Raw genomic sequence first — 14,083 nt, forward strand, 5'->3', positions numbered from 1 at the left:
CAGTTCAGTGGAATAGCCTGTTAGGTTGGTAGAAGTGCCATTGTTAAGACTTGAGTGTGTGGTGCTGGAAAAGCTCAGCAGGTCAGGCAGCATCCAAGGAGCAGGAGAATTGACAATTCTGGTGTAAGCCCTTCATCAGGAATAAGGTTTGTGGGCCTGGGGGCTGAGAATTAGATGGGAATGGGGTGGTGTTAGGGGAAGGTAGCTATGAATGCAATAGATAGATGAAGGTGAGGAGAAGGTGATAGGTTGGAGAGGAGGGTGGAGTGGATAATGAGAAAGGTGATGGACAGGTCAAGAGGGTGGTGCTGAGTTGGAGTCTTGAGACTGGGATAATGTTGTGGGGAGGGGAAATGAGGAAACTGGTGAAATCTACATTGATCCCATATGGTTGAAGGGTCTCAAAGTGGGATATGAGGCATTCACCAGTTTCCTCATTCCTCCCCACCCCCCCTCATATTATCCCAGTCCCATGCCTCCAACTTGGTACCACCCTCTTGACCTTCTCCATCTATCTGCTCCACCCTTCTCTCTGACCTATCACCTCTCTCCCCCCCCCCCCCAACCTTCATCTATCTATTGCATTCACAACTACCTTCCCCCAACCCCACCCCACTCCCATTTAATTCTCAGCTCCCATGCCCACAAGCCTCATCCCTGATGAAGGGGTTATGCCCAAAATGTCGATTACCCTCCTCAGATGCTGCCTGACCTGCTGTGCTTTTCCAGCATCTGCAGTCCTCACTTTCTCCCATTGTTAAGACTTCTGTTCTAGTTGCTGAGTTAAAGTTTTGAAAAATCGAAACCTGTATGACTTCAGCATTCTAGAATAGCCATGATTTCTGAAGTTTGGTGCATAAGCAATCTAGTTGGATGGTTTAAATTATGTTTGATCAATTTGTTCAGATATAGTGTGATCTAATTCCAGGGCAGGTGGGACAAAACCTTAAGAAAAGAAACAAGTTAAAAGGAAACTAAAATGAAAGAATGTAAAGTTTGCAAATCTCAAGAATTTGGGTAAATTCTAGTGAGAATCAGGGTAAATTCTAGTGATCGCATCAATGTTTCTGCCCTTAAGTGATTCTGAGTTTTAAGTAGGTGGAGAGATGAGGGCAGATTTTTCAAGGATCAAAGGAAAATTTTTGGAGTAGCGTTCCCAAAACTCTGAAGCACTTAGTAAATGGCAAGGTCAAAAACAGTATTCAAGTGGGCCTGGAAACAGGCATGTGCTACTTTTTGGTTAGAAAACAAAAACTGCTTCATTTCATGACGACACAGCTGGCAAGGTATTCCATTCACCACACTCATTCACAACAATGCTTTTTGAGGTTTTTTTTGCTTGGAGCCAGTGCTTCATTTTAAAAAAAAACTGAATTACAAACTCCTCCTCTTCGGTGGCTATATCTGTCCAGCCTGCCCCATAGTCTCTCAGTCCTAAAGATGTCCTGCTTAATACTTAACAAATCAATTTTTATGTCATAGAGTCACAGAGATGTACAGCATGGAAACAGACACTTTGATCCAACTCATCCATGCCAATATGATGGCCTAAATTAATCTAGTCCTATTTGCTAGCATTTGGCCTATATCCCTCCAAACCCTTCATATTCATATACCCATTCAGATGCCTTTTAAATGTTGTAATTATAACAGCTTCCACCACCACCTCTGGCAGTTAATTCCATATATACACCAGCCTCTGTGTGAAAAAGTTGCTCCTTGTGTCCCCTTTAAAATCTCCTCCCCCAGCCCCCCCCCCCCGCAAACTTATCTGTTTCCCTCAATATTTATCATAAACTTCCCTATTTTTCCTTACCCAATCTTATACATTCTTCAATAACATTGCTTTTGTATTAGCAACTTGGAGAATACTTGAAACGTGCAAGTTCATTTGATTCTTGAAATCGTATATGCTTGTCTATTGAGGTTTTAGGCCTAGAGACGGGGAGGCTTTTTCTTGTCTTATCATATTTATTAGATTTAAGGTAGTCATGGAAGAGGACAAAGTTGAACCATGAATGAAGGTTCTAAATTGGGGTGGGGGAGGGGGAAGGGATGATTTTTAACACAAGAATGGGTTTGGCACAAGTGAACTGGGAGCAACCTGTAGGAAAATTTTACATCCAAGCAGTGGGAGTTATTCAAAAAGGAAATGGCAAGAGTACGCAGCCAGCATGTTCTTCAAAAATGTGAGGAGGACAGCCAGTGCATGAAAACCTGGCTGTTGAAGAATGTATAAGATTGGGTAAGGAAAAATAGGGATGTTTATGATAAATATTGAGGGAAACAGATAAGTTTGCAGGTTGGGGGGGGGGTAGATTTTAAAGGGGACATAAGGAGCAACTTTTTCACGCAGAGGCTGGTATATATATGGAATTAACTGCTAGAGGAGGTGGTGGAAGCTGTTATAATTACAACATTGAAAAGGCATCTGAATGGGTATATGAATATGAAGGGTTTGGGGGGGATATAGGCCAAATGCTAGCAAATAGGACTAGATTAATTTAGGCCATCACATTGGCATGGATGAGTTGGATCAAAGTGTCTGTTTCCATGCTGTACATCTCTGTGACTCTATGACATAAAAATTGGTATGTTAAGTATTAAGCAGGACATCTTTAGGACTGAGAGACTATGGGGCAGGCTGGACAGATGGCGTTTAATCCTGAAAATTGAGAGGTAATGCATTTTGGAAGGACCAAGAAGGCAGGGGAGAGTAAAATGAATAGTTGGACCCTGGAAAATACTGAGGATCAGAGGGATCTTGGTGTGTATTCCCATGGATATTTGAACAGGACAGGTGAAAAGGATGGTTAAGGCAAATGGGAATACATGCCTTTATTAGTTGAAGCATTGAATACAAGAATAGATTGGTTGGGCTACAAGCTGGAGGATTCCTTTTCACTCTGGTTGCTATGTTATAGGAAAGATGTGATTGCACTAGAGAAGATGCAGTAGACATTCACCAGGGTGTTGTTTGGGCTACAGTGACTCAGCCAGGAAGACAGCCTAAATAAGATGAGTTGTTTTTCCTCAGACGAGTAGAGAAGCAACTTGGAAACTTACAAAGTTGTGGGTGCAGATAGGAAGAAACTTTCTACTTCATGGAGGGGTCAATAACCAGTGGCTATGAATTGAGGCAAGGGAAAAGAGAAAAAGTTTTTTTTTTCACCAGAAGGTGAGTATCTGGAACACAATGACCGAAAGGTTGGTAGAGAGAGGAGCCATTTAGCCTTTAAAGAAGTATTCAGATAATATATAAGTACATTTGTGAAGTGACCTGAAATGTATCAGAGTAGATCGATGCTGGATGAATACACAGCTTCCATAGCTTGATTTACTGGAAACCAGGTGCCAGTCTAGCTTGCAGGCAGCACTCCTCTTCAAGTGACTGAGAAATTCTCCTGTTCTTGGCACCTGCCATAGGCTGCTTTTAAAGGATTTCAGTGCATTTCTGTGTCAAGTTCTAGACTGGAACTTTAACCCAGAGTTTTAGCTCAGAGGCTGAGATCTTCCTCCATGAATTTCGTGTACAAAGTAGAAAATATGTAGAATGAGCTATCAGCCTAGGTAAATTCATTATGCAGATTCTATTGAAATGCCCAGACATTTTCAATTAAGAGAACATTTAAAGGCTGTTTGAGGTTGAGTTCATTTTTGTTTGACAGGGAATGGAGAATCATGTGGACAGTCAGGTGGATGAAGTTGAGGCTGTCATCAGATCATCAGTGATCTTATTGACTGGCAGAGCTGACTGCAAAGAGCCAAATTGCTGCTGCCAAGAAAACGGATTCTCCTGGGGCATAGTAACTTTGTTACAATTAGCCTGTGTCAGAGTTGTTGGTTTTTGTATGAGATGTTCTTTTTGTTTGATTACCACTAGTCACTGTAAAACTTCAAAATGTACCCAAATCTGTCAGTAAAGAAACCAATATATCGGCTACTGAATACTGCAGTTGCTACACATGGATCCTTTAATTATTCTGAAAGGCTACTATAAGTATTTTATCAACAAGAGACAGAGGTTGGTGGATTTGATTTGACGTTTGTGTTGAGGTCAGGGAGGAGAATGTGTTAGTGACCGCAGCTTTTGGGTTGAAGATGACAATGTCCAAATCATTGGCAATTCCAGCTGGCATGAGAGACATAAGTTAAATGATTTTTATCCCACAAAGGTTGTTCTTTTCAAAATGTTTGTGGAAAAATTAATATTGTCAGGTTGGAAGCAGATTTTTGACACATACTTTTTTATTTTGGTTTTCAATAACTATTCTCCATTAACTAGTCAAAAACTGAAAATCAATAGTACTTTTAAAATTTATTTGATACAGTTCTACACAACAGATGAGTGATAGCTCATAGAATTCAAGGGGCAATAACAATATTGATACAAAATTGACTGAGTGACAGGAAATAAGTGATGGTTAATAGATGTTTTTCGTGCTGGAAGGTGGTTTGTGGTGGAGTTCCTCAGGGATAAGAATTAGATCCCTTGCAGTTCTGGTAATGTTGTAAATCTTGGTGTATAGGGTGTGATTTCAATGATTGTGGAAAGTACAAAATTTAAAAATGATGCAAATTGTGAAGGAGACAACTTCAAGTAGAACTTCAAAAGGACATAAAAGTGAGTTGTGGGCAGATTGGTGGTTAGTGAGGTTCAATGCGTAGAAGTGTGAAGTGATTCATTTTGGTAGGAAGAGACACAATATAAAGCAAGGGGGTACAAGAACATATATGTATGTAAATCATTAAAGGTAGAGAGAGTGGTTAGTAAAGCATACACTATCTTGTGCTTTATGATACCGTACAAGAGCAGGGGAGATAATGCTGAATTTTGATTAAGACATCAGCTGGTGTATTGTCTACAGTTGTGGATGCCACACGAGGAAGAATGTGAACACAATGCAGAAGAAGTTTACAAAAATAGTTACAGGGATGATAAATTTCAGTTGTGAACATAAATTAGAGCAATTGGAACTTTCTCCTTAGAGGAGGCCAAGAGGAGACTTGACAGACTGCCTCAATCATGATGGGCCAGAGCAGGAGATAGCAAGAAACTGTTCAAAACAAAAAACTGGATGCTGGAAATCCAAACAAAAAACAAAATTGCTGGTGAAATTCCACAAGTCTGGTAGCATCTACGGAGAGAAGGTAGAGTTTAAAGTTTTGGGTCCAGTGACCCTTCAGAACCGTTAGATGTTATACAAGGATTGAGAATGAGAGGGCACAGATTTAGTGATTTGCAGAAGAAGCTAAGCAATTTAGGAAGAAATTTTCTTTTCAGCCTGAATGCTTTGAGCCTGAAATGCACACCTGAAAGTTTCAGTTAAGATATTCAAGGACATACTAGATGATTGTTTCAATTTATATAATGTGCAGGGCTATGGGGAAATGGCAGAAGATTGTCATTAAATATTAGTGCTCATTTGGAGAGTTTGGCCTTCATTGGTATACACTTGTAACATTTTCTGCTTTATTAGAGCGGGAATTTGACCCAAACAGACACTGTGGTGTTCTCGATCCTGAAAGCAAGAAACCATGTACAAGATCTTTGACATGCAAGGTAGGTTACTGCTGAACTTGAGCTGTTTCCTTGCTAAAGGTCCATGATGGGTTGACTTGCATTGTCACTTTTGTGAGAACATAATTATTCTTCCACTAAAAGCATAATTTTCAAATATAATTGAGTTGGTTTTGCTAATAAAATTTCATGTCATCTTTAATTTTATAAACAAAGCAGCATTTGGGAATACAAAAAAAAGCTAAATGAGAAGATTTCAAAATTTACTAGAGCAATTTCCTTTTCTCCTACTGACCTAAAATCTCTGGTAGATGAGTTGAATTAAAATCCTGAGGAAACATTATTGCAAAAGCAGTTGATGTGAAATAATATTTGGTATTCCTTGTAGACAGTAAAGGATTACTTATTCAGCTTGTGAAAATTTACTGATTTGTATTTGATATTTTGATAGCTGTTTTCTAAGATAACAATGTATGTATCGAGCATTAAAATGAAACAGTTAATGTAAATTAGATTGTGCTTACTATGTGTAAGAATAGTTTAATGTTACATTTATCAGAAACGTTGAGGTAAATGCTCTTGTAACACCTGCGTTTGTGTATTCTTGGAAACTTTCAGACACATTCCTTGAGCCAACGGAGAGCAGTACCAGGTCGCAGGAAACATTTTGACCATTTGTTGGCTGAGCACAAAAACAAACCCAGGGAAAAAGAATCTCATCGAATCTCTGAGCATCATCACCAGGCACCCCTTCTCAGGGAATCACATCCCTCACCATCTAAAACTTCCCAGGAATTGCATCAGAATTCCCATGGGAATATTACATCGGATGTAAAACAAATGGTGTCTGGCAAAACCAAACTTCACAATCCAAGTCTTCCAAGGTAAGGTGACTTTTTGACTTTAATTCCGCTCATTTTAAATATTGAAGTCCATGTAGTATGGATAACACTAGTGAAAGTTTCAACTACTTATGACAACTGAAAAATGTTGCTGGAGCATTTTGTTTAAATAGGGCAAGTAATGAAAAGTGGCAATTCTGGGTCAGTGAAACTCAGACATAACTGCAAAGAAAATTTGATTTACTCCTGTATGCCACTCAAAATTCTGTCTTTCTAAATGTGCCTGAGTGCTGGAATTAGGGTTGTAATCCAGAATTGTCCTGAAGTCTGCAGGTGTGAAAGGTCAGGGAGTAAACTGGGAGAAAAGTTGATCTTTGAAAGGCATTGGAGCAAAGATTAAATGTTAATTCAAAACTTTTAACTACAAATACATCTGAAATGGGGTAAAGGATTATTTTGATGAGGTGTAGCTGAAAATCTGAGACTATGTCATGACATCAGTATGTCCAGTGAGAGCCTTCACTCCTAATTTGGTGCGAAAAGGTTACGTCTGACTAGAGCAGTGCCTCTGAAGAAATGTGGAAATAGAAACTTGAAATTTGGAGCTTACACCATTCAAACTATAGTGTCCTGTGCAGCTGCAGCATGACCTCTGGACTCCTATACTGAATGCGCTGACCAATAAAGACAAGCATACTAAATGTTGCCTTCACCATCCTCTACTTTTGAGGAACTGTGAACCTGCATCCCAAGTGTTCAGCAATACTCCCCAGGACCTTACCATTAAGTATACAAGTCCTACCCTGATTTGCCTTACCGAAATGCAGGCCCTCACATTTAACTCTAAACTAAACTCCATCTGCCACTCCTCAACCCATTGGTCCATCTGATCAAGATCCCATTGTACTCTCAGATTGTCATCTTTGCTGTCCACGACACCACCAATTTTGGTGTCCTCTGCAAACTTACTAATTATTCCTCCTATATTCAAATCCAAATCATTTATGGAAAATGATGACAAACAGTTGACCCAGTACCGATCTTTGTGGCACACTGCTGGTCACAGGGCTCCAATCTGAAAAGTAACTCTCCACCACCACCCACTATCTTCTACTTCAAGCTAATTAGATTAGATTAGATTACTTACAGTGTGGAAACAGGCCCTTCGGCCCAACAAGTCCACACCGCCCCGCCGAAGCGCAACCCACCCATACCGCTACCTTTACCCCTTACCTAACACTACGGGCAATTTAGCATGGCCAATTCACCTGACCTGCACATCTTTGGACTGTGGGAGGAAACCGGAGCACCTGGAGGAAACCCATGCAGACACGGGGAGAACGTGCAAACTCCACACAGTTAGTCGCCTGAGGCGGGAATTGAACCCGGATCTCTGGCACTGTGAGGCAGCAGTGCTAACCACTGTGCCACCGTGCCGCCCCCTTGTATTCAAATGGCTAGCTGTCCCTGTATTCCATGTGATCCAATCTTGTTAACCAGTTACCATGTGGAGCCTTGTCACGCACCTTCTTGAAGTCCTTATAGACAACATGCATGGCTCTGTCGTCATCAATCATAGTAATCTCTTCAGAATATTGAATCAGGTTAGTGAGACATAATTTCCCACGCACAAAGCCGTGTTGACTGTCCCTAATCAGTCCTTGCCTTTCCAAATACATGTAAATCCTGTCCCTCAGGATTCTCTCAATAACTTGCCCACCACCAATGTCAGGCTCACTAGTCTATAGTTCCCTAACTTTTCCTTCTCACTTTTCTTAAATAGTGGCACCACGTTAGCCACCCTCCAGCCTTCTGACCATGGTAATCGATTATCCAAATATCTCAGTAAGGGGTCCAGCAATCATGGTCCCTAGCTTCCCACAAAGTTCTGGGGTCACCTGATCAGGTTCCAGGAATTTATCCACATTTATCCATTTTTTTTAAGACACCCAGTACCACCACCACCTCTGTAATATGGACACTTTTCAAGAAATCACTGTTTATTTCCCAGAGTTCTCTAGCTTTCTTGTCCTTCTCCACATTAAACGTTCATCCGAAATACCTGTTTAGTATCTTCCCCCATCTCCTGCAGTTCCACACACAAGTGGCCTAGCTGATCTTTAAGGAACCCAATTCTTTCCCAAGTTACCCTTTCACACTTAATGTGTTTGTAGAACCTCTTTGGATTCTCCTTAACCCTATTTGCCGAAACTATCTCATGTCCCTTTTTTTTCGCCCTCCTGCTTTCCCTCTTGAGTATACTCCTACTGCCCTTATTCTTTTAACAATTCACTTGATCCCTGCTGTGTATGCTTGATATATGCTTCCTCTTTTTTTTTTTCTTGACCACTGCCTCAATTTCTCTAGTCATCCAGCATTCCCTAGATGGACCAGCCTTCACCTTCACCCTAACAGGGACATATCGTCTCTGGAAAGTCCTCTCCGCTCCAGGGCATCTCTGCAGGAGTCCCTCAGGGTAATGTCCTAAGGCCAATAATTATCAACTGCTTCAGCAATGACCTCCCTCTATCATAAGGTCAGAATTGTGGATGTCTGTTGATGATTGCACAATGTTCTGCCCATTTGCAATTAGATACTGACGCAGTCAATGATCAAATGCACCAACATCAGGACAATATCCAGGCTTAGGTTGATGAGTGATTAGTAAAATGCAGAACACGCAACTGTTAGGCAATGACCATTTTCAATAAGAGACAATCTGATCACTGCCCCTTGATATCACTGAACCCCTCACTATCAACATCCTGGTGGTTATCATTGATCTGAAACTCTATTGGACTCTCCACATAAATGCTGACCACGTGGACAAGTCAGAGGAGCAGAGATGCAGTGGCAAGTAACTCACCTCCTGACTCCTCAAAGCCTGTCCACCATTTACAAGTCAGGAGTGGGATGGAATACTCCCCACTTACCTGGATGGGTGCAGCTCAAACAACACTTGAAGCTTGGCACCATTAAAGATCAAAGCAGCCTGGTTGAATTGGCACCACATCCATGCCTTCCACCATTGACACTCAAGAGTAGCAGGACTATTACCTATCCATAAGATGTACTGCAGAAATTCACCAAGATTCTTAGACAGCACCTCCCAAACCAATGACCACTTCCATCTAGAAGGACATGGGCAGCAGATACTTAGGAACACCACCACCTACAAGTTGCCCTTCCAAACCACTCACCATTCTGACTTGGAAATATATTGCCATTTCTTCACTATCACTGGGTCAAAACCCTAGCATTCCCTCAGAGGGTTGTAGGTTCACCTCAAGTATTTGGACTGTGTTCAAGATGGCAGCTGACTACCACCTTCTGAAGGGCAGAAAGGAATGGGCAATAAATGCTGGCCAACCAGTGATTCTCACAAATGAATGTTCAAAAAAAATTCAGAATTATCAGATAATACAAAAATTACATTTAAGTACCTTATGTTTGACATCAGAATGAGACGAAAATTTTCCTAATGCAAAACCTTTCAACTGAATTAAGTTGAATGTTCCGTTGTTTTAAAATACAAGCATACAAACAAGAAACATGAGTAGGCACTTGCCCTTCAAGCCTGCTCTGCCATTCAGTAAGATCATACCTGAATTGAGTTTACCCTCAACTGTACATTCCCTCATATCCATGATTAATTTCACATACCCTTGGCAATCAAGAATCAACCTCTGCCTTCAAAATATTTGAAGATTCTGCAAAAACTGCCTATTGGAGGAAGAGAATTCAAAAGCCCTCCAAGGGATCGACAAAATGTCTTTTCATCTCTCTCAAATAGATTACCTCTTTTAAACTATGATCCCTAGTTCAAGATTTTCTCGATAGTAAACATCCTTTTGTCATCCACCTTGTCAAATCCCCTCAGGATCTTGTGTTTCAATTACATCACCTCAGACTCTTCTACACTCCCAGAGGATACGCGCTTGTCTAGCTTTTCCTGATAAAGCTATCTATCTACTCATTACAGGTATTAGTCCAGTAAGCTTTCTCTAAGCTTATTCCAACATATTAACGCCAGTCCATAAGTACTCCAGATGCAGTCACACCAATATCCAATTCACCTGAAGCGTAACATGCCCACATTTGTATTTAATTCCCCTTATAGTAAACTATAATATTTGATTAGCTTTGATTACATGCTGTGCCTAAATGCTAATCTTCTGTGATTAATGTACTAGGACACCCAGACCTCTCTGCATCTCAGCTCTACAACTTCTTGACATTTAGATAATAGCTTTTTTTGTTCTGTCTGTCATAAATGGAAAGTTTCTCACATTTCCCATGTTCCAATTGCTTGTTCACTTAACCTGTCTATATTCCTTGGTGTGCTATTTATATCCTCTTCAGAATTCATTTTCCAATTACCATTGTCATCAAGAAATGTAACCATCAATACTTCGTGGTCCCTTCATAGAAATCACATATATATATATAAATTGTAGAGTCTAGGCTTTAGCACCAACCCCTGAGGCATGCTTCTTGTGACATCTAGTCAGCCTGAAAAAGGCCCGCTTATTCCTACTCTCTGCTTTCTATTAGCCAGCCAGTCTTTTATCCATGCCAATATGTAACCCCCAATACCGTGGACCTTTGCTTTCTGCAATAACCTTTTAATGTTGCACCTTATCAAATGCTTTCTGAAAGTCTAAGTACAAAATATTCACTGGGTTGCCTTTGTATACAACTCAAGTTTCTTTTCAAAGAATCACAATAAATTAGTCAAACGTGCTTTCTCTTTGACAAAACCATGTTGGCTCTACCTCATTGCCTTGAACTTGATTAAGTGCCATTTTATAATATTTCTAATAATAATCTATAATACAATTAAATGCAACAGGAATGGGCCCTTCAGCCCACCAAATCTGTGTCGATACCTATTCCTTATTTAGACTCACTACTTATTGCCAACATGTGGTTTCTATTCCTGTGTTTGCCTCCCGTTCGTATGTCTATCAAGAAATGCCCTAAATGCCTGTTCCACCAGGCCTATCTGCAGTGCGTTGCAGGCACCCCACCATTCTCTGTGTGGAAAAGTTTTTTCCTGCACTTCTCTGCTAAATTCCCCCCCCACCTTGAGCCTGTGCCCTCCTGTAATTATCCTTACCATCCTGAGAAAAAGCCTCTGACTACCCACCTTATCTGTGCCCCTTGTAATTTTGTAGACCTCTATCGGGTTGCTCCTCAGTCTCCGCCTTTCCAGTGAAAACAATCCAAGTTTATCCAACCTCTCCTTATAACTAAAACAGTCCAGATGAGTCAACATCCTGATAAACCTTCTCTCCCACCTCTCCAATGCACTTATGTCCTTCTGGTAGCGTTGTGACCAGAACAGCATGCAATATTTCAAATGTGGCATAACGCAAGTTTTATACAGCTATACCATAACTTGTTTTTTAATATCCAGTACCTCAAACTAATGAAGGCAAGCATGCTGTACGCCTTCTTTACTACTAATAGATTTTAATATTTTCCCTCTGACTGATCTTTAAGCTAATTGGCCTGCAGTTTCCAACTTTTTGCCTACCTGTCTTTTTAAATAAAGCAGTTACGATGACTATTTTCCAATCGAAAGGAACCTTACCCAAATTGAACTTTGGAAAATTTAAGCCAATGCATCAACCATTTCTCAGGCTAATTTTGTACCCTTAGGACTAGGGACTTGTCAAGCTGTAGTTTAAATACTTTTCTGTACAGCAAAATGGTACATATTAAGGATAATGCATGTATTATATAGTGATGTTCAATGGCATGGAATTATGACTTCTACATTTAAGAATAAATTTACTCCTTGTTCTTAACCTTGGAAACTTTGACTTCTGCAAATTGTGAGATATTTTTGTATTGCTCAATGATGAAAGTAGTGGATTTTAGTGGCAATCTCTTCTTTACCATGACAGCGTGAGCACAACAAAACACTCCAATTATTACAATGTAGTAGTTGCCCCAGATACATCATCTCTGAGGATTTAATGCATTGAATACAATAAATCTTCCATGACTTGTAATCCTGTCAAACTGATCAGGTTTTCATGCCTTTTTTTTCCCCTACTAACGCACAGACTCATGTGGTATACTGGACTGGATTGCAACAATGATCACTAAATGATTTTCTTTCTCAGGCCTGCCGGTTGTACATTACAGCACAGTGGCAATACCACTACTGACACCACACCGGTGTGTGAATCTCACCCCTCATTAGTGGGATCAGACTCCGCATCTAGGTTGTCTAGTGATGAGGGAGAATGTGACGATAAAGAGGAATCTGCAGAAAAACTAGACTGCCATTATACTGGACATCATCCTAGACCAGCAGCTGTAAGTTTTAACAGATTGTTAATGAATTTAAACTGGAAACAGCTTGTTTTTGTGTGTTAACTCTCTCTTGACTTTTCTCGTTTTCTTTTAAAACCACTGTTATGGTATCTACTTAGAATTCACACATTCCTGGTAGTTCTGCTGGCATCTTTACAATTCTCCTGGAATTAGTATAACTGCTAGATAATTTTTAAGAAAAACTATCTTATAAAAACAAATAGAAGCTTGTAGGCCTTCAAGCATGCATGAAAAGTTAATTTTCTTTTGAGCACATGGAGACCAAAGGCAAGTTTTTAAAAATCCTTTCTAATTGTCTTTTTTCACATTTACTAAGGCACTGACTGACTCTGTACCCCCAATATAATTAACAAGTGGTGTTATTTTGAGCCATTTAAGTCATTTTGAAATTTGATAACACTGCTTGAGAATGAATACTAATTAAAACTGCTTTTTATTGTGTATGAAAACTCAGTTCCAGCTGTATTATTTTAACTCCACTAACTTATCATTTTTAATCATATGAAGATCCCACATTTTATTGAAAAAAAATCTACTTAAACACAGGCAAGTTGTGCTGATGGAACATTTTGGTGAATTGCAAATGAATTTGAGTAGAAACTCCAGAAGAAGGAAAGACTTATCAAAATAAGTAATTGAGGGGGCACCTTATAGAGGTTAACAAAATTATGAGGGGCATGGATAGGATAAATAGACAAACTCTTTTCCCTGGGGTTGGGGAGTCCAGAACTAGAGGGCATAGGTTTAGGGTGAGGGGAAAGATATAAAAGAGACCTAAGGGACAACTTTTTCATGCAGAGGGTGGTACATGTATGGAGTGAGCTGCCAGAGGATGTGGTGGAGGCTGGTACAATTGCAACATTTAAAAGACATTTGGATGGGTATATGAATAGGAAGGGTTTGGAAGGATATGGGCTGGGTGCTGGCAGGTGGGACTAGAGTGGGTTGGGATATCTGGTCAGCGTGGACAGGTTGGACTGAAGGGTCCGTATCCATGCTGTACATCTCTATGACTCTGACCTTTAAGTGGAAACTCTTCACCTGGATACAAAACACATAATAAGTCACACAGCAATACTTAAGCTTAATATGTTAATTGCAATGCATAACCAATAAGATTTTTTTGTGAATCTAATAGCTGGACTTTTTGTTTAAAATTAGCTTTGCACCTTTGGAAGCCGGCAGGTTGGCCGAGGCTGCTTTGTCTTTGACAGGCGATGGGACCGCTTTCGATGTGCACTTAGCTCTATGTTTGAAAAGCATCATAATTCTCAGATGTGGAAGTAAGTATAAAACAAATGATCGGTTATTATCACTTTAAGAAATTGCACTTATTGCACCTTTCGTGAGCTCAGAATGTTACACACATAAT

At 40.1% G+C, this 14,083-nt stretch overlaps 1 protein-coding gene across 2 annotated transcripts in view; it reads left to right on the plus strand.

The window, feature by feature from the left end:
• Positions 1-14,083, plus strand: part of atxn7 (ataxin 7) — a 142,974-nt gene that overhangs the window by 121,953 nt on the left and 6,938 nt on the right. For both annotated transcript variants that reach the window (XM_072582469.1, XM_072582470.1), the window contains exons 6-9: positions 5,481-5,563; positions 6,140-6,405; positions 12,498-12,693; positions 13,873-13,994. In XM_072582469.1, the coding sequence (XP_072438570.1) occupies positions 5,481-5,563; positions 6,140-6,405; positions 12,498-12,693; positions 13,873-13,994 (667 nt within the window). The remainder of the gene's footprint in view (positions 1-5,480; positions 5,564-6,139; positions 6,406-12,497; positions 12,694-13,872; positions 13,995-14,083) is intronic.

The sequence above is a fragment of the Chiloscyllium punctatum genome, chromosome 12 (assembly GCF_047496795.1).
Source record: "Chiloscyllium punctatum isolate Juve2018m chromosome 12, sChiPun1.3, whole genome shotgun sequence".
NCBI classification, from domain to species: Eukaryota; Metazoa; Chordata; class Chondrichthyes; order Orectolobiformes; family Hemiscylliidae; genus Chiloscyllium; species Chiloscyllium punctatum.